Source organism: Lotus japonicus, chromosome 2, assembly GCF_012489685.1.
Source record: "Lotus japonicus ecotype B-129 chromosome 2, LjGifu_v1.2".
Classification (NCBI taxonomy): Eukaryota; Viridiplantae; Streptophyta; class Magnoliopsida; order Fabales; family Fabaceae; genus Lotus; species Lotus japonicus.
Genome location: NC_080042.1, coordinates 44421094 through 44441554, shown reverse-complemented (window position 1 = coordinate 44441554; position 20461 = coordinate 44421094). Strand labels below are relative to the sequence as shown.

At 38.0% G+C, this 20461-nt stretch overlaps 2 protein-coding genes and 1 long non-coding RNA gene across 13 annotated transcripts; 1 reads left to right on the top strand and 2 right to left on the bottom strand.

Annotated features, from left to right (window-relative positions):
• Window positions 1-4127: 4127 nt before the first annotated feature.
• On the bottom strand, window positions 4128-5394 carry LOC130738080 (disease resistance protein RPV1-like). The gene is made up of 2 exons (XM_057589978.1): window positions 4895-5394; window positions 4128-4713 (listed from the first exon to the last, which is right to left on the bottom strand). The coding sequence occupies exons 1-2, from the start codon at window positions 5392-5394 to the stop codon at window positions 4128-4130; spliced, it is 1086 nt and encodes a 361-aa protein (XP_057445961.1).
• Window positions 5395-11011: 5617 nt separating this feature from the next.
• Window positions 11012-13923, top strand: LOC130738084 (uncharacterized). Its single transcript, XR_009019205.1, has 8 exons — window positions 11012-11280; window positions 11402-11428; window positions 11587-11627; window positions 12169-12249; window positions 12583-12638; window positions 12799-12880; window positions 13081-13213; window positions 13907-13923. It is a non-coding gene; the product is annotated as an uncharacterized LOC130738084 (long non-coding RNA).
• Window positions 13621-19870, bottom strand: LOC130738081 (uncharacterized). Of its 11 annotated transcripts, none has more exons than XR_009019202.1 (7): window positions 19646-19868; window positions 19015-19132; window positions 18048-18107; window positions 16916-17212; window positions 16387-16467; window positions 15889-16080; window positions 13621-15501 (listed from the first exon to the last, which is right to left on the bottom strand). XR_009019202.1 is itself a non-coding variant. In XM_057589979.1 (6 exons), exons 2-6 carry the CDS (start codon window positions 19081-19083, stop codon window positions 16051-16053), a joined length of 537 nt encoding a protein of 178 aa, XP_057445962.1. In that variant the 5' UTR covers window positions 19084-19132; window positions 19646-19868; the 3' UTR covers window positions 15508-16050. The 11 variants fall into 11 exon arrangements, 8 of the variants coding, with proteins under 8 accessions (XP_057445962.1, XP_057445966.1, XP_057445964.1 ...); XR_009019201.1 differs by having other exon boundaries at window positions 13621-14444; XM_057589979.1 differs by lacking the exon at window positions 13621-15501 and having other exon boundaries at window positions 15508-16080.
• Between the last annotated feature and the right edge of the window lie 591 nt (window positions 19871-20461).

Here is a 20461-nt window from a genome sequence, read left to right as displayed (position 1 = left end):
GAGTTAAACCATCGGTCACTTGACTCTTGCTTTGCTCTTGCAGCTGTGGCTATTTCTCAGCAGCCTCCCGAGTTCCCCAAGTCTCACAAGCTTCTCCTGTCGAAGTGGATGATGAATGATGATGAGGTTGATTTGTCTGAGAAGCTTGCTGTTACCAAGGTACTTTACTTAGGTTTTGCTTTTCCTCTTTTGTCTACTTTGGCTTACATTCTTTTGTTTGGCGTAGAGTCGAAAGAGGAAAGCCACTCCCGCCTCTTCGACTGGTCAGAAGAAGTCTAAGGAGATTGGTGGCTCAACCACAAGTAAAGCCTCACCCACTATATCAATTACTCAAGGCGTTTCTGAAGCCGTTGCTGAAGGGGCAGATTGTGTCGAGAAGACTCAACCTTCTGAGAAATTGTGGTAAGTTTTAGATAGCTCCTGACCATTGGTGAGGTGATAACTTTCTTACTTTGGTTTTTTTTTGTTTTTGCCTTCCCTTCTAGATTGAAGTTCAAGAACACTCTGCATCCAATCCTCCGCCACAAGAAGACTCCCCTGCTCCCAAGTCCAGAAAATCCAAACGCCAGCCTGTCGAGAAGCCTTCCTAGGTGGCTCCTCTCCATCAGTCGAGAAGAAGAAGAAGAAGGCTGTGAAAAAGACCAGTCGCAGATCTGGCGACACGACTTCCCAACTTTCCAAAGACTCAGCTGATTCTAACCCCGCTAAGGGCCTTGCTCAAAAGGTATCCACTTGAACATCATGGTTTTCTCAGCATTTTTTTTAAATCTTTCTTTTTCCTTAAAAAGGTTTCACTTTCCTTCTTCAGAAGACTGGCATGTCTAAATTGGCTGTACCTAGAGCCATTTCAAAACACACTAAATCACATGTTATTGTGTTAAGCTCTTCCAGTAGCCCAGATTCTTCGAGTAGTCTGGATTCGAATGAGATAGACTCTGTGTGGGGCAAGTTGATGTCCCATTTGGACTCAAAGCCAATTGCTTGGCACGTCTTGGTTGTGAGCCTTATTTCACTAAAGACGCTCGAGCTAACTTTACTGATTTTCTTCCACAGGAATCCCCGGATACAACTTCGACCGTCCCTGGAGAAGATGTGCCTCGTGTCAAGGTTCAACATGATGGGGAGGAGGTGCCCCAAATGATTTGTTCGGATCAGGTGGTCATCCCTATGCCTCCTCCCAAGATGGTTAATGTCCAAACTTCGACTCAAACCAGCCCTCTTCCTAAGGCCAAGCAAGATTCCGCTCCTGTTGGACCCTCGCCCCAAGCTAAAGAGGTTCTGCTTCCTCGCGGACTAAATCTTCATCTCATGTGTCTAGTGAGAAGCTTGACATTCTTTTCGACACAAACCCTCTTGCTGCTCTTCAGGGTTTCCTTGATGACACTCTGGAGATAGACTCTCCTCCTCGCCAAGCTGATGCTACTGTTGAGACTGCTCAGTCTAGTGGAGTGGCCAACATTCAACAAATTGAGGCAAGTCTAGGCCAGCTCAAAGCCACTATCTTCGATGAGGGTTTTCTTAATCGAGTTCAGGCAGACTCTCAAGCCAGTCATGTTGTCAAGGAACTACTTACATTCTTGCTCGGCCAACAACTTGATCAAGCTCAAGCCGCTGCCGCTGCTCTTGCTGAACTGCAAACAGGTTGATGCTCTGGCTACTTTTGATCAGAACAGAAGTGTGGATCAGGCTAAAAAAACCAAGGAGGCTCGAATTTCTTCCGGCAAGGGTCAAATTGCGACAGTGAAGGATGAATTTGTCAGCCTGAGTGCCCGGAAGGCGGTTATAGCAGCTGACCTCTCCGACATTGATATTAAGCTTGATGAGCTTAGGAGGGAGATGGCCAAGCTGGAGGAGAAAAAGGCTGCTTTGGTCGAGGAGAGTCCTTTGAAGGTATGAAAAACGGTAGAAAGGGGGGGGGGGGGTTTGAATAACGTTTTCAAGATAAAACTTCCACCTTAAAGATTTTATCAAATCTTTCGAGAACAAAGTGCTTAAGATAAGAGATAGAAAAGCACACAAGGATTTTTATCCTGGTTCACTTGATAAATCCCTCAAGCTAATCCAGTCCACCCGTTAAGGTGATTTCTTCCTTCTTAGAATGAAGGCAATCCACTAATCAGGTATGTGTTACAACTGCACTTGAAACCTACAAGTGACTAACAATACACTGACTTAGCTCACACTAAGATTCACTCTCTTAGTCTTCTCTAGGATCCGATCAACCTTGATCTCCTAAAGGCAAACTATGCAACTGTATATGAAGTTCTTGTTTACAAAGAAAGTGCTTCTAAAAAGCTTATAGTAAACACAATGAAATTCAAGATGAAAGAAAGCTTAGAAGTATTTGAATATTTCTTGCGCGTGTGTAAAATGCTTCTAGCCGCTTCTTTCAATCTTCAGCCTCTATTTATACTCCAAGGATTAGGGTTGAACGTTGCATGGAAATGCTACCGTTGGAGGGCAGTTCTGGAAATTCCAGCTTCTGCGGTGGCTGAGGATGTTAGGTAGGTCGTCAGGATAGTACACTTTACTTTTGTACTTTGGATAGTGACATGACCTTAACCTCGTAGACTTCTGATCAGAGGAGCGCTTCGTGTTGGAACTTGTGAAGCTGATTGATCAGAGTCAGAGGGAAGCTTGGATCATCTAACCGTTGTACCTTCTGATCTTCACTTCAGAGGATCAGTACATGGTCTTCAGAGCCAGTTGCTTCTTGACATCAGAGTCTTCACTCTTCAGCTTCTGGATGTTCAGAGTCTTCTACACCATCAGAACTTCTGAACCTTCAGAGTCTCTAGGTTGTCAGAACGTCTGGATCATCAGAGCTTCAAGTGAGCTGAGTCCTTATCAGAGCTTGATTTACTTCAGATCTTCTGAAGCTTTTCCACTGTTCAGACTGAACATGGAGAATGCGAAAGCGTTGCCTGGGTCACTCTTTAAGCATAGTGCTTCTGATTTGTGTGAGATAAAATAGAGGTCAGAGCCTGTAAGTAGCACACTCAGAAAAACACGTTAGAGTACCATAATTGTTTATATCAAAAGGTTAACTTGTAATCATCAAAACATAGAGTTGTACTACTAGATCAAAACTTGATCTTACATCCTTTGGTGAAGGATCGTGTGGATGAACTTAGTCATAATTCCAAAGCCGTGATTGTTTCGACAAGGGAACTCGCCAAGGAGATTGAAGTTGACAAGCTGACTAAGAGTTGTCTTGAGACCAGAATTGCTGCTTTTGAAGATCAGCTCAACTCCTTCAAGTGTGATGATTGTGAACGACCTTTTGTTGCCATCTTTTGTAATTAACAACTTTTCGTGTTGACAATGCTAATCTCGACATTATGGCTTTTGACATTATGGCTTCTGCATCTCAATTTGGAATTGCTTATATATGACATGTATTGCCAAGTGTTTTTGTTTTGCCACATGCCTTTTGTTATGCCCTTATTTTCGACATTATTGATCATCCTCGCACCGTCCAAAGTGCTCCAACGTTCTTTCTTCTGAGTCGTTGCTTCTCTCCTCGGAAATAGAGTACTTTATTGTTGTTTTTATCACGTTTTTTCAACATTCATTAACAGTGAAACAACTCCCTATTCTTGCAGTGGTGGCTTACATGGCTTGTGGCAGCGGGGTAGGATCTAGTAACTGATTGACATGCATTAACTCCATTCTTTGTTACAGTTGCTATAAATGGTTGTGCTTATTTCTTGCTTCAACCATAACTCCTTCAAAGTCTTCTTTTCTTCTGTAATCTTTGTTAGAGATTTTTCATTCAACACTCCAATGTGATACTTAACACAGTCTCCATGATGAGCACGAAGTATATCTTCAACCTCTGCTAACATATATCCTTTGAAGCAACAAGCAATGTCAAGAAAAACATTCTTCTCTTCTTCTTCTAAAGCATAAAATCTTATTTCAAGTATCTTTTGGATCTTTTTATTAGGAATCCTTTCATATTGATCTAGTGCAGATTTCCACTCTTCTACATTTTTTTCAAACAAATTGGAACCTATTATTTCCAAAGCCAATGGAAGGCCAGAAGCATAAGCTACTGCTTGATTTATTACATTCTCATAACATGGATTGATTTTGTCATTTCTAAAAGCATTCCAACAAAACAGTTAAAGTGCTTCTTTCTTATTTAACCCATATATCTCATACTTTCTCTCAACCCCATGAGATGCTAGCAAATGTTTGTCACGAGTGGTTATGATGACTCTACTGCCAGAGCCAAACCAATCAGAATTTCCAATAATTGCACGCAATTGTTCTGATTTGTCAACATCATCAAGAATCAAAAGAACCTTCTTTCGATGCAGCCTTTGCTTTATCAATGAAATTCCTTCACTGACATCCACTAACTTAATGTTCAATCCAACTGTTTTGGAAAGAAGATTTTCTTGGAGATGTTTGAAGCCATGCTTAGCTGAACTTTCTCTCACATTATGAAGAAAACATAAACTCTCAAATTGGTCAGCAATAAAATTATAAACAGCTCGAGCAAGTGTCGTTTTACCCATTCCTCCAAGTCCGTAGATCCCTACTGTGTGAACTCCATAACCAGATCCAACATCCAAAAGTGACATCACTTCTAGCACTTGAGACTCGATTCCAACAGGGTAATCCGCAACATGTAAGGGCATGCGCCTAATCCTATTGGAGACCTCTTCAACTATCTTCTTAATAAATTCATATTCAAATGCACTCCTGCCAAATCAAATAAGTCTGAGTTTGAGCAAAGCAGTTTTAAATGCATCATACCCATACATGATACTTATGCCAATTCAAATTGTTTGACATACAATGAACTATTGTTAAAGGATAAACAAACATTTCTTTCCTCTTTAAGCTTTAAGAAGGAAAAACGAGGGTGAAGCCGGGTGCGTACCCGGGTTTGAAATGAGAGCCTGACAAATTAGCTGCTTGGTTAAGAGCCATCTTCCATTTTTGCAACCTCTCCATATTTTCCTTGTTATCCTGAAACCTCTTCTCATGGTTGTCCAATGCTTCAGCATAAGTCCCTCTTTGATGTCTGACATGAGAAGGATCCACGTCATAGAAAACCGGAAAAACCAACCGACCCTTTGCCTTGACACAATCAATGATGGTGACAAGTTCGTCCAAGCAAAATGAAGAAGATGCATAGTTAACTGAGAAGATTGGGATAGCAATTCGAGACCCTTCAATAGCCTTGATTAGTGCTGGTGTGATTTCATCCCCTCTTTGAAGCTCCTCAGTATCAATGAAAGTGTTAATTCCATTGTCAACGAGAGCTTTGTAGAGATTGCCTGTAAAGCCGTAGCGGGTATCAAAACCTCTGAAACTGAGGAACACGTCGTAGGTGAATCCATAACTGAAGGAAGAGGAAGAGGGTGATCGCATTGCCATGAGACTCTGAAGTTTTGGATCTCGAAAATGAAACACGAATGGGAAGAGAAACTGAAAGAAAGTTGCAACTTGCAAGAATACAAAAACAGTGAATTGAGTACTTGAGTAGCAATGAAGTCTCAAGTCGTGCACTCCATTATTTATTTTAAAGAGGTATTTTTGTTTTTTCGCGCTTTAGGGGTGGGGGTGGTGGAATTAGATGACAGGGGTGGAAAAACAATTACCCTACTTTGATTGGGTTAACCCGTCCCTAACTCGTCCCCAAACTTAAAGCAACCCGATAATTTTAGGGTTTAACTTAGATTGGATTTAATATAAGATGATATTGGACTGACTCGAAGGGTATTGAGAAGCTTATGAAATTATTTTTTATCTAATACTCTTTCTGTCCCTATATATCTGACAATATTTTGATCTTTTTTAATTTTATTTACTTGTCACTTTTACAATTTTGAGAGAGCATTAATCAGATTTTACCAATTCTACCCTTAACATAATGGTGGTGGAAATATTTAAAGGTCAAAATTAATAAGAGAGATAAATGATATATTAGGAAGTTAGATAATACTCCCTCTGTTCCAAAACTATTGTAGTTTTAAATTTTTTATTTTGTTCCAAAATTATTGTTGTTTTACATATCCAAAACACTTTATCTCATTCTCTTCCATTCATGTCCTAATTTAATATTATATCTCTCAAGTATCACATCTTACTTCCACCAATCATAATTATCACCAATTAATTGGCCAATGATTCTCATTCTTGCTCTTTCATATAACTCATATTAAATAAGGATGTTTCAGTCAAATTATATTTAACATTATTTTATTTTCACATTAATACATATATGATATTAATATAAAAATTATTATAACTTTAAATATTTTAATTTTACTCAAGTTATTTATTGTCAGGAACCAGAAAATTAGCACAGTGACTGATAATGAAATAGGATAGATGAGCAATGAATCCTCTGGAAAATACCCAGAAGCAGTGTTTTAAGGAATTACAAATAACATTAGAAAATTAAAGATAAGAAACTGAGGCAATTCGAGAGTGCCTCTACTCTCCCAAGCCTAAACTCAATTCAAGCCTAACCCCTCTCTCACACAATACATGCTTATATAATCCTCAATCTCTCTCTTTCCCACTACCAGCACAGCTCATGCCACCTCAGCAGGTGGTTAAACCTCTCGTGGGAATTGATTTGGTGCATTGCACCTCTTCCTCTTACTTCCATGTAGGGGTGTACAAGGGACGGGTTGGGACGGGTTTTGGTTAACCCTAACCCGGCCCTAAATGTTGATCGGGTCAATTCATAGACCCTAACCCGTCCCTAGACCCGAAACAACCCGACATTATGCGGGTCCAATTTAGGACGGGTTTATGTAGGACGAGACCGGGTTGGCCCGAGGGACAATAAGTTTAAGACTATTTGATACTAATTTTAAAATTTAAAGATAATAACATACTAAAAGAGTTATAAGTTGGAACTATTTTTTAGAAGAAATAACTTAAAAGGATTCAATTCTTTCATAATCTATTGCACTTGAGATGTTTACATTTTGTTTGATCATTTATTCACTTGTCTCACATATGCATAATACACACACATGATTTTCTCTTGTTAGAGCATGAAAGTGTTCATAGTTTGACCAACGTTTATTTAATTCATAAGGTATATATTAAACATTTTAATCTCATCTAGATTGTAAGATAAATTTGAGCACCATGTATCACATTTTAATCATTATAACAAATTAAAATTTTATAAAATATATATGTGGGACGGGCCAGGTGACCCGAGCATCAACCCGAACCCGACCCTACCCGAAGTCGGGTAACTCGAAGATCAACCCGAACCCGATCTCTTTTAATGATCGGGCCGGGTTCAACCCGGCCTTAAAGACATGGGCCGGGACGGGTGGGCGGGTAGGGCCGGGTCTTGTACACCCCTACTTCCATGAACTCTAGTAGTATTGAGCCTATCCCTAACAATTGGGTTCCTATCATCACTCCCCCCCCCCCTCAAAACATCCTTGTCCTCAAGGATGGATGTGGAAAATCCTTCTTAAATGTATGTTGCTTCCCCCCAAGTTATCTATAATAGCCTCCCTTTGATCCACTTCCTTGCAGAATCTGAATAAGGACTATAGAATCCACCACCTGGATCCCATTGTTGAAAAGATGTGGACCAAGTTGTTCCTGAAAAGTAAGAACAACCTCCAGGATTCCAATGTGAAGAGCTCAAGGCAAATGAGAAAGCACAACTTCCCTTAAAGCCAACATCAGCTTTTAAATTCTGATTGGATGTCTTATCTAATGACCCTAATTCATGAGGTTGCAACTTCAAATTCTCCCAACATATGACTATCACTTGGCAATGCTTCCAATTTTGTTCATGTCCCCACCTCAGTCTATGTAACTCAGTACCTGCAGAATGAATCTTATAGAAAACCAGCTTCATCTCTTCCATTTTGTCATACAAGCAACACGATCAGGTGGTTCTGGAGGCGGCCGCTTGGCACCCCTTCCTGTGTCAACCACCATTTTAGTATCATAGGGTGGTGTTTCCAGCAGTGCTATGGCACCCATGAACTGGTAGTTCATCACATTACCAACAATTGGGTTTAACAATTTAGACAAAAGAACCTTAACCCACATATTGGATGTCCCTGTTCTAAATTGGACTTGTAGAAATGTTTCAGACTCCTTTTTCTTTTCATTAATTTGGGCTTGTAGACATGCTTCAACTTCCTTTCCACTATTTTGGGCTTGGCCCACCTTTTCTCTTCCTCTAGTGTGTCCTAGCAATTGGGCTAAGCTCAAAAATATCATTTCAACATGAAACATGTTGCTAGTAGGGGCATGTGTCTTTTTTTCAACTTCAGAAGATATATTTTTTACTCCATGATTCTCACCCTCTAACACGTGTTTATCTTTATTGCCAGTAGCAAGTAAATATCTGTCAAACAATTTTGTGGAGGTAAGACAATCACTAACCACTTGGTCTAAGACTATTAGGCTGAGAGAGGGACCCAATCCAGGTTGCTTCAGACTTCCCCAATCACTTGTCTCTCCAGAATGCAAAACAACAACAACCTTCTCTCTGGTTTTTGCAGTTGGTGCAACGACGATGTCTATCCTTGCCGCCGTAGGCAAGGTGAACGCTGTCGGACCCGCCCCATAATCCTGGTGCCCCAAATGTTCTCCTCCCTGGGTTAGATGCACCACCGCACCATTCCTCTCATCGGAATCTGCTGAGTTCCCGTACACTTCTCTTGACATCTCATCAGCGGCAGCCACCGCTTTTATAACTGGATCTGGCGGCCTTAGTGGTGGTAGTCGCTCACTCAATTTCCCTTCTGCAAAGTTCACCACCGTCATGCTCACTTCCTCGCCGACTCCGCCCTTAGGAATGTCTTTACTTAGAATAACTTTTCTCATCCCATCCATATGCAATTCAGGCCTGGGTAGCTCTAACTGACTCTCATATGCTGAAGAAATAGTAGAAGAAAGAATGATTGATGTTCTAGGATGATGAATGGAAACTGCCCCATGTTCCCCGTATGTAGCGTTCACAACTTGAGCCAAATTGAATTCAGAATTTCCTTTATTGATAGGTTTGTTTTGTATACTTACTGTTGGGCCATGGTACCTTGTGTCAAACACTGAGCCCAAGTTATTTAAATAACACTCTATTATGCCCTGAGCACCTTGAGGTTTTTGAAGCAAATTTTGTATTACAACACAACTACTAACCTGTTAGGCCAGGCCCATTAGGTCAAAAGTGAAGCTCAAATGTTGAAATTCCAATTTTACCCTTTCCTAGGTTTTGATTCCCAAAACGCAATCCTTTTTCCCATTTGATGCTACCTCTTCCAAGGTCGCATCTGTTTGCTTCTCCTCAGCCACCGCTTGTGAAACCCAGTTCGGCGGCTTGGGTGGTGGCCGCCGATTAGCCATGGTGGTGAACCTTGCCGGAACTGAACCGCGATCTTGACATCCCGTAACCTTGGTCATATTCCCCTCCGCGTATTCCCCTGCTTCTAAAACCAGATTCGGTGGTTTAGGTGGTGGTTGTTGCTCGTTCCACTTTGCTTCCGCTTCTTTCATCGTCGTAGTTACGACGATCTCCGTCGGAATCGGCTCACTTCTCATGTTCTCTGAAATTCTGTTATCTTCGAGCCGTTCATCTCCACTGCTACGAAACTGAACCCATTCTTCACACCAATTTCTTCTCTGTTCCAGGTTGGTGGCTTTGGCTATTCAGTCTTCATCCCTCTGAGTTTCTTCCTTCCCTGTATCTTGAACTGGATCTGGCAGGAACGAATCAGAGTCTGGTTCGAATTTTCTCAGTAATGCTATCACAAAATCCATCCATGTTGCCCTCTGATTTCTTCTTTTCCAGTCGTACCACCAAAAGAGCGCATCATGCGTCAAAGCCTTCTCAGCCTCTGAGAATTTCTTCTCTTCGGAAACTCCCTTGGCCTCCCAGTGCTGCTCCACCGTGATGATCCAGCCATAAGCCTCTCTTCCATCAAATTCTGGAAACATCTTCATGAATCAATGGCTACCACAGCACCTAGATCGGTGCTCTGATACCAATGTTAGGAACCAGAAAATTAGCGCAGTGACTGATAATGAAATAGGATAGATGAGCACTGAATCCTCTGGAAAATGGCCAGAAGCAGTGTTTTAAGGAATTACAAATAACAGTAGAAAATTAAAGATAAGAAACTGAAGCAATTCGAGAGTGCCTCTACTCTCCCAAGCCTAAACCCAATTTAAGCCTAACCTCTCTCTCACGCAATACATGCTTATATAATCCCCAATCTCTCTCTTTCCCACTACTAGCACAACTCATGCCACCTCAACAGGTGGTTATTCCTCTCGTGGGAATTGATTTGGTGCATTACACCTCTTCCTCTTACTTCCATGAACTCTAGTAGTATTGGGTCTATCCCTAAGAATTGGGTTCCTATCATTTATCATCGTAAAAATATAATATTAATTTTTACTTATTTAATTTTCTATATTTTTATTAAATTAAATATAATAAAATATATAAGGCTAAAGGTGGGATTTAATAAGAAAATAAGGATAAAAAGAGAATAAATTCAATAAGCTATAAGCTTTAAGCTACTATAATAAGCTCCTTTACCAAACACTTTTAAAGAGTTTTTAAGCTAGTCATATAAGCTTTAAGCTAGTCAAATAAGCTATAAGCTAGCTGAAATGACATGTCAAACATAGCCTTAATAAAATAAAAATAATAAATATGGCAGTTACTAAGAAATGAAGAGATTATTACTCTTTTTGAAATAATTCATTTGATTTGAAACATTAAATATTTATTTTTTACCACTATTACTAATACCTCATTGCATGAAAAGTAATTTATAAAAATGAGTAATGTGACTTATAAATTGTGATGGAGAAAGTATCCATAGTATATACATTCAGGAAAAGATCTCAGTTCAGTCATCGCCTGCATGGCAGCTCCTGATTGGTTAATACATGAAAAAATCCTACATGGCATGCATTCCTTCATTCCTATTATCCTACACCTTTCTTCTTAACCTACACTCATATCTCTTTAATGGCAATTATTATCAAAATGCGTTTTCCCCTACTCTCACTTTTTCTCCTTCTCTGCGTTTCAGTTTTTCAAACCGCTTTCCCCTTCATTCCTATTATCAAAACGCGTTCTCCGTCCTTCTCTCAGGCCGCCGCCCCTGTCTGCCATCTCTCATCGCCTCCCTTCCATGGAATTTATCATGTTTTGGTGTATGCGGTTTTTTTATTCTGATCGCTCTTCATGGCAGGCTCTTCAATTTCTTAGGGTTCTAACCTCTAATCGCACTTCATCCGCTTAATTTTAAGGTTATTTGTCTTCAATTTTGTTTATGTGAAACGAAACTACTTTTTTTCCTGTTTGTTTTGATGGTTTTTTATCACGATTTTATATTCTTGCCCGAAATGACACCCATTTCGTCTTATCCAGGATGTGATTAGGAGCTCTAATTCTCAGGTACGAATAAAAGCAAGCCTTTCAATTTTGGGTGCAAATAAAAGCAAACCTTTTAATTTCTTCTCAGTCCACAGTCCCGTACAAGGCATTTTCTCCTTTACTTCTCAGTTTGCAGCAATCACTAACAAATTTTTTTTTGTTTGTGTTTTCGTATGCAGAACGTGAAAATGTTGGACCCAGCGAGGCTTTGGATTCTGAGGTTTTCAAATTCACACCCTTCCCTAATTTACCTAATTTCAATTCCAATTTTGTATCTCTTGGTTGAGGATGATTTTTTAGTGTTTGTTTCTTCACATTAGTTTCAATTTTTGAACTACCCTTCTGTTGAATTTTGGGGCTTTGGAACATTGGAACGGTTTTGCCTGCTTTTGATTTATTTCCATCAATTACATTATTGGTGACTGGTATTAGTATATCATTCAGTAGAATCAAAAATCACTTTCTTTTAAGTCAGAGCTGATTGTTGAGTATCGTAATTTAAAAAAGGTAAAGGGGAAAATGGATATCTTCTCATAAAACAGCACTGGACTTCAATTCTATACCACATTTTTGAAGTTTCTTAGTGTCTATTAAGAACTGATTAACTGTAATATAGTACCTGCAATATAATGTATTCCGCCACATGTCATTTTATGTTTGTTCGGTAAGGGTTAAGATCAGTGTCAAATAAATAGAAAGCTTATAAAATTTCCGAGTGATTTAGTCATGTTGGTATTTCTGAAAGACTCTGATATTTGCAGCAAAAAACTTTCATTAGAGCAGTTAGGAAATCTCGCGGCTGGACCAAATCGATTCAGAGGTGAAACTTCATTTTTATACAGGTAAATTCTGCACTTTTTTATGAAACTTCCCCTGTTAATTTACCCTTCTCAAGTCCCAAAACTGAAAGTCTAAAAGGTTTTGTGTAAAAACAATTAGGAGAAATTAAATAGTGGTTTGACTTTTATGTTTCTTTTACTTTTTTTCAAAAATTTATTTAAAAAACATTATGACTCCATAGATTAAGGAGTGAATCTTGCAGTTAAGTTAATGCATTTATGAAATACTATTTAATTGGTTATCATGTCCTATTTCCTTTATTTCCTTCTCTGATTTTCTTCTCTGATACCTGTTTGTTCATCCAATTTGTTTCTCCACCATGCATGAAAATGAAGATTACCCATGGTTGAATTACAAGTATTGGGTTCCAATACTCAGTTACGAATGGAAGGTAACTTTATAATACGTTTTAAAATTTATTTTCCATGCATAATCCTAAGTCAATATTTATCTAACCCTTTTATGATCTTCATGTAGCATGAAGGAGAAATTCTGAGATGTTTAGTCTTCTTCCTGATTGGATATTGATTTGTGATATCTGGGTTTTGCAGGCCGATACAGATTCCATGGTAGTTTTTCGTCTGCGACTGCAAGTTCGACTTTGTCCAACAAATTTGCGGGATGAGGCAGCAGGTGCTAGAAATTTGAATATTTTCTTTTGTGGAGAACTAACAATCAGTCTTCTGATAGCTTAATTCCTGTTTTTTTCTTCATGCTTGCCATTTTATCGGTTGAAATCTAGGATTTTCCCCTCTCAATTAGATAGTTGATCTTCTTTATTCCATTCACTTTAACAGCTATGCTTATATTTGTTTGTTTTTGGTACTTCATAGTATCACCACCCACACGGTTTCCAGCTGAGTATGTGCAAGAATTTCAGAATTATTTTCACAGACCTCCTGCAGTTCCTGTGTCTGAATCCTCAAGTTCATCGTGGCTGCAAGTTTGACCTCATCGCCATCTCAGGTATGTTCAAAGCAGGATTTGTTTTTTATTCCTTTTTCAAAAAAAATTGGTGATTGTTTATATTCTTATTCGATGCTATCTGTTGATTAGTTGCCTAATGATCTTAGCTGCCTTATTTGCAATTCAAGAACAGATTTCAAATCAGGAAATTTATTTCCTTCAATCACGTTATGTAACGTTTTTTTATTTATTCCAAAACATTTGTTACTGTTTTTTTTTTTTTTTTTTGAAAGAGTAAGAATCTGCACTCATGAGCCTTTATATCAGAAGAGATAAACATGCAAATCTGCACTCTAGAGCCATTATATCCAGATTTATAATCGATCAATGCCACAATCTTCCAAATTTGAAAAAAAAAAGTTTCAAATTCGAATTTGAAATTTGACCCGCCAAGCCCATCTCTTTTTACCTATTTTTGGAACTTATTATCCCCTGAAATAGGGAATCCCGTAAATTTCTTATCAGGAGTAACATTCAATTTCTCTATTTGATAATTACTTTTTCTATTACACTTTCAAATTAGATAATAGGCCCTCCATTTAACAATTAGACTTGGGTTTCCAAAGAACCTAAAAAGTAAAAACTATAATTGCACATTTCCTGCCTTCACAAACAACACAAGTCATTGGCATCCTCAAGTATTTACCATATCTGCTGAACTTTGAGATCTGTGCTTTTCTTTTCTGTCCTCAGACAAGCACAAACAATGGGTTTCCGTTTAAAAGCTATTCAACAGGCATCGCCCACTAATAGAGAAGAAGCATCAAAACCTATTGTTGAAGTGCCGAAGGGCTATCTTGCAGTGTATGTTGGAGAGAAACAGAAGCGGTATGTAATCCCTATATCCTTCTTGAACCATCCTTTCTTTCAAGACTCGCTAAATCAAGCTGCGGAAGAGTTTGGATATGATCAACCCATCGGTGCCTTACAAATTCCTTGCAGTGAAGATGTCTTCCTACGTGTAATTTCTTTCTTGAATGGGAACTAAATCTTGCACTGTAGCTGGCTGAGATAGATTAGGAGAGACATTTTTTACATTACGCATCTTCTTAACTTGTAAGGATTACCCCTATCCACGGGAGATAGAAAAAACTTACTATCTGAATTACACATGGAGAGTTTGTACTCTTTTTGTAGGTGTAACGACAATGAACTCAGATACCAAGTCTTTCTGTGTATCAATTACAATTCTCACTTCTCTCAGCAACTAGGACCTTATGAAGTAGCAAGGCTGGAGGGAGGGAGAGAGAAAATCAGACTTAAAGTTAATATTAATTGCACAGTAGAAATGAATATGTGAATCACAGCCAACGTAGAGCTAAGATTATTATCAAACATTAGTTCATTTGTGGCGGGATTTAGGGACTTTCAAATCTTATGCACATACTTTTGAAATTAAAATTAATAGCTCAAATTCCAATCATACATAAGATGCCGCCCCAGCCAACTTTCAAGGCAGTTAACAATGGACTTAAAAATGCCCAAATTCATAGTGAATAAACACCCTAGGGAAGCACTTGACTTAGTATAAGATCTAAGTATGTAGCATTTAAAACCATAACCAATTAGAGACTTCTAAGATAGTCATCACCACCATTTTGGGAAGACTATCTTCATCTACTATAACGCCAAAGCTTTAACCTTGCTCATCTGGAATGCATTCTAAATCAGATTCCACTTATCAAATCTACAGTTATTTTCTGCTAGAATGCTCTAACAAATTTGATCCTAATTATGTTACTTTTCTCAGTTTCTGGCATAGATATTCAGTTTTCAATTCAGATCAGAGCTCATACCATGCCTATCAAGCACCCTTCCATTATAAAGTTTGGCATTGAATTTCTTCATTTTATCTATTTTTTTTGGTATCTAGGTACCAGTAGGATTTGAACCCAGGACTTGGGAAATTTTAATCCATCAAGTACCATTTAGGCTATCCATACTAGTTCATTCATTTTATCTACTAAAGAAAAGAGTGGTTTCCCAACATTAGAAATAATGAATTAGGCCAGTAATATACATTTAAAGTATTTGTAGAGAACAACCATCCTAAACTCACCTGTTTCATTAACAGCATGCTTATCTCCTAAGTCGTTAGTTATTTAATTTCCTCCTCAGGGTACTTGTATCATTATATTTCTTCCACTAGCTTTGTTTATATTTTAATTCTCTTCAGAAATTTTGTGTTGCTATATGTTGGTGCCACTTGAAATCCATCATCCACTAGTTAGTTACACTCACAAGACATTTCCATGCAGCTATCCTTTCTAATAATAAAATTAGTCCTTCTACAATTGAAAGCATAATGAATAGTTAGAGTTTGGTGCATAAAAAAAGATGAATGGTACATTTAGCAAAAAAAAAAAATTAAAGAAACAAATAATATACGAACTTGTACAGATAGTATATATTCAATTTTTAAATCTGACTAAATATCTTCGTTTTAATATATGGAGCTAATAATGTTTATTTCGTATATTTCATTTTATTTTCAATTGTTTGTGCTATGTGAAAATGGCCTAAAGAATTAAGCTAGGTAGGAAGAGCTAGAATTCTTACTAGTCCTAAATCCTAATGTGCATTTTATGGTGAAAACAAGTAAATTTATCCATCCACTGAATTACAATTGCACTAATCATAAAACGTGGAGAAAGGATAACCATAAGACAGTTCACCTCCATAAGTAGCAGTATCACTGGTCAACCATGAGATTTATTGAATCTGAAACCACCAGATTGTGATTAATCTCCTGGACACCAGGAGTCAGTGACTAAATTTTAGAATCCTCTCCATGGGGGACTTAATGCCAATGTGGCTCCTCCAGATTGGTTCACCATTCACGGCATTTCCTCATCATGCAATGGAACCTAATGATAGGTTAAATGTCAAAATAGAGTCGATGAGAGATAGCTGGGAAGAATCTAACTCCTTGTTTATGTCAACTTCAACGAAATTCTAAAATGCTTCACAAAAAGACAAACTTTAACTAATTTATAATAAGAATCCAACAAACCAATATTCCAGTTTAAGTGGAGTATTTTCAGAACTGCCTGCAATTGGGATTCGAACTAGTCCCGATATGAGCATAAATGCATAATTCAAGATGTCAGGTAACAATTATCGTCAAAAAGTTCACAGCCTAAGTGTATATCTGTGAATCATGGATACGTAACAGATTTAATAGGTACCAGAAGCGGATGCAGAAACCGCCGACCACAATGGCAAGATCCAGCTCTCAGTTTTCCTCTTTGATGCTGTAAGGAATAAGAAAGAATTAGATTTTGTTCTGAACTGAAGTGATTAAAATTTAATTAGTACATTATATAAAATAGTCTCTATAAAAAGTAAATTAACCTCAAATTATATAATGAAACTGATAAATCCTACAAGAAGATAACTTTGTGTAAAATGATTGATATACTTATTTCAACATCTTGTTTGAATATTATGTATATTAGTAATCTTTGCAGGCATACCTCATAAATGTATGCTGTTGCTTTGGAATTGTGAACTGGAAAAGCAAGTGTTGTTTTACCTATTCCTCCAATTCCATGGATCCCTACCACGGAATAGGAGGAATAGGTAAAACAACACTAGCTCTCTCAACAGTCCCACCATCCAAAAGTGTAATTGCTTCCTGCAAACAGTCAATCTGCATGCAGAAAGAGCAAAAGCACAAATCATGCACTAGATAACGCCCACCGGAAAGCCAACTTCCGCCAGCAAGGGAGAAGGAGCAGCCAAATGGTATAGAGCTGCAGCAGCCATTACCACACCTTTATGATTCCTCGCAATCAAACCGAGGCCAGAAAACTTGGAAGGCGAAAGGGAGGCATTGAAATTAAGCTTGATCACCTCCTCCCTAGGACGGCTCCAAGTAGAGGGGAGCTTCGTAGCTGGCCACGCTGCAGCACCAACTATCGCCGGGGGACTCCGAAGAGAGGCCACCCTCTGCAACAGATGAGGGATGGAGGGCTGAACACCCCGAAAGTCATTAAGCTGGTAAACATAACAACAAGTAATGCAGAAAGTAAACAATATCTTTTCTTTTTTCCATTTGAAAAACTTTGCATACTACACAGCATGCATTTTTTGCTGTAACAATGGATTTGCTAGTAATTAGTAACCATGCATAAAATTGTCATGCACATGTTGAGGTAAATTTTTCACCCTTGCAACTTGTTTGACCTGTTATCTATTATTGAAACATTTATTTTTTTAACCTTGCCTAGGAGTTACTATATTTGCAGAATTTTCAAAGTTTTACTGTTCTTTTAACTGTATTCCTCTTCTACTCTAGTCTTTCTCTATGCTATTAAAGAAGTACTAAACAATATAAATAAAAAGTCTATGTAAACAAAGGTGTGAAATCCCCTGTGATGAAGACCTTACGACACATTGTAGGTGAAGGAACAAGGAAGGGAAGATGGTAGCACAACCATGAAGTTAAAGTTGAAATTAGTACTAGCTCAGATTAAGCTAAACCTGAAATTTTTATGGCTGAAGTTCTAGGCTACATCTCTAAGGAAACAGACAGTATGCAATTTCCATTTTGATAACCTGAGTTGTGCATAAACAAAGATAGGACATACTTAATAGGTAATACTGAAACCAAATGAGTTCACTCTAAGTGAAACCAATTTCCATTTCCATTTTTGCCACTGGCCATCTTAAACTGATATCATCACATCATAACCAGTGCATACTTGTGTCCTTCACTTTATTAGTCAATCAGAGGTATTTGTTGTGCCAAATAACTAAATTTTGCATAAGTCTACTTCATAGAAAACATAAACTGCAAAGTGCAAACTTATCAAACAAATGGTGTAATTACCTTAAATTCCATATTGTTAAAGGTCCTGTAAGGAAGGTTGAATTCCTCCATGATTGTCCTCTGTGCACCCACAAGCAAAAAGTACATTATAAATTAGAACCTCAATTGAGCTGGAAAATATATGCAGCATATAGACATTCTATTTTGTTTTTAATTAAGTTAGGATCAATTTGTTAAGATTTGTTATTTTTAATTACTTTCTAATTGAGTTTAGGATCTTTTACTTAGGATTTTCTTTATTTTTGTTTCTATTAGGATTTCTATATAAGCAGTTGTATGACATTAGCCAAAGACAGTTTTTGATTATTATAAAACGAGATTTCTCTCAAACTCTGGTGGATTCCAGTTTAACAACTCTGGTGGATTCCAGTTTATTTTCTAGGGTTTTAGCGCTGGCTATCTCCCTTTCTGGTGGATTCCAGAAACCTTTTTAGGATTTGCGCTTGCAATCCTAGTACGACTTCCGCTGTATCACATTCACTTGAGCTTCAACAGTTAGAAAACGAAAATGGTACGAAAGAGTGCACATTCTATAGAAAGAAACCATTTCCTCAAGTCCTCCCTTGACATGTAAGGGAGTCATCGAGTAATTTAGTACACATGAAATAATTTAGAAATGTATTTAAGATTCTCATCATTGTAAGGTTTGACCAGATTGCCAAATCCATTCCACCTACTTCACTATGTATAAGACTATAGTCATATAAATGTAGCATCTGAATCATTTTAAACAAATATTTTACAGTAGTTCTTTCATTTCCCTTTCTCTTCATAAAACCTTTTTGTACTTGTACATCAAAACTATGCAGTTCAAGCATTCCTTTCATGAATTACCTCATATTTCCAAACCACAATTCTGACATGTGTATACAGCCAATTTGGTCGATGGTTTAACTAAGAAGAATGGCTATTAATATTGCAAAAGAGACATAGTTAAAGTGAAGTGAGAAATGATGCACTACCTTACATGTCCATTCTTTGCTAACATTGTTTTTATTAACACCAGTGTCCTCAAAATGCCCTTGACCAATTTCATGGCTCTTAAATCACCATTCCCATAAGGCCTTTGAATCAGCTTGTGTCACCTACACAGAAGCAAAATCTCTTTGTTGCTTCCCTTGTGAAGATGTTCACATAAATTTCTATTATAACAGAAAGGACAAGTTAAGTTGTACACTAATATTGAGGAAAAAGCTTCATTACGTTTTGGAAGTCGTCGCGGGCGAAGGTTAAAAGTATTTGGAGGGCAGTGAAGTGCTTCCACCGGAGACAACATACAAGGGTGTTAATGGTCTTAGTTTCTCATCATTACCAATTTGAAGAAACACATACAAAAATATACATGATTTGGATACAATATTCAATTAAAAAAAATAAAGAACTGCTTGCATGTTTCAGATCTTCAATTCAATACTGAATACTACACTCAAGTTACCGTAAGCCTAGAACCAGAAATTAACTGAAGTAAATTCGTGGTTGTGCTCTAGAAATTTAACCAAAAATAAAAGGAAAGATATGGTTGAATTGCGCAATGAGCAGATCTCTAAAATTGGAAGAAGCAGAACATGATAGCTGAAAGAAGGAGGAAGAAAACTGACCTCGGAGGCGAAGGATGCCGAATGTCTTTCGTATTATTCTGAGGTTGAAAATTTCCATCGCGCATTCCTTCTTCTCTTGTGGTGTGGAAGCCAAAACCGTAAAACTGCGGGTTTGAGGAATATAATTGGGGTAAATAGTCACATTGGTCCCTGGATGTTTGCACCGACTTCAGAATCGTCCCTGGATGAATTTTATTAGGCTCGCGGTCCCCAGATGTGGCAAAAAATAGTCATATTAGTCCCTGACGTTAAAATCCCCTAACGTTCGTTTACCCAATTAATAAAAGTCAACATTATCTTTCTAATTTTCTTTCACTTTGGCCCCTTTCTTCTTTCTTCCACCCTCTTCACCCCCTCCTTCCATCATTTTCACCAAAACCCACCCCTCATCATGCTTCAGAAACCCACAATCTTCACCTCCTTCATCTTCATCTTGTTCATCTTCACTTTATTCATCTTCATCCCCTTCTTCCATCATCTTCACCAAAAACTCCTCTCTTTCTTCATCAACCCATTTCCCTTTTTTTTTTCTTTTTTTTCATATCATCATCATCAACACTCTTCTTCTCCTTTTTCAACCAACCATGCCCAAACCTTCTCTCCCAGATTTAACACAAACCCAACTCAGATTTAACACCATCACCGCTCTGATAAAAAAATCACCTTCACCATCTTCACCCATCACCTTCAACAAAACCCAGAAAATAAACTCTAATCCTAAAAAATAAAACTCAAATCAGATCTGTACAAGACCCAGAATTCTTCAACCAATTTTCATTTCCTTTATTTTTTATAAGATCTGTACAGACAAGCATA

Excerpts from the sequence above, each read along its gene's own strand:
- LOC130738080 (XM_057589978.1), bottom strand. The coding sequence starts at position 5,394 with ATGGCAATGCGATCACCCTCTTCCTCTTCCTTCAGTTATGGATTCACC. Across the intron at positions 4,714-4,894 it reads GGCTCTCATTTCAAACCCGG|GAGTGCATTTGAATATGAAT; the intron begins GTACGCACCCGG and ends TTGATTTGGCAG.
- LOC130738081 (XM_057589979.1), bottom strand. The coding sequence starts at position 19,083 with ATGAAATTGGTCAAGGGCATTTTGAGGACACTGGTGTTAATAAAAACA. Across the intron at positions 17,213-18,047 it reads TTAACAATATGGAATTTAAG|CTTAATGACTTTCGGGGTGT; the intron begins GTAATTACACCA and ends TATGTTTACCAG. Across the intron at positions 16,081-16,386 it reads TTCTGGTACCTATTAAATCT|GTTCCATTGCATGATGAGGA; the intron begins GTTACGTATCCA and ends ACCTATCATTAG.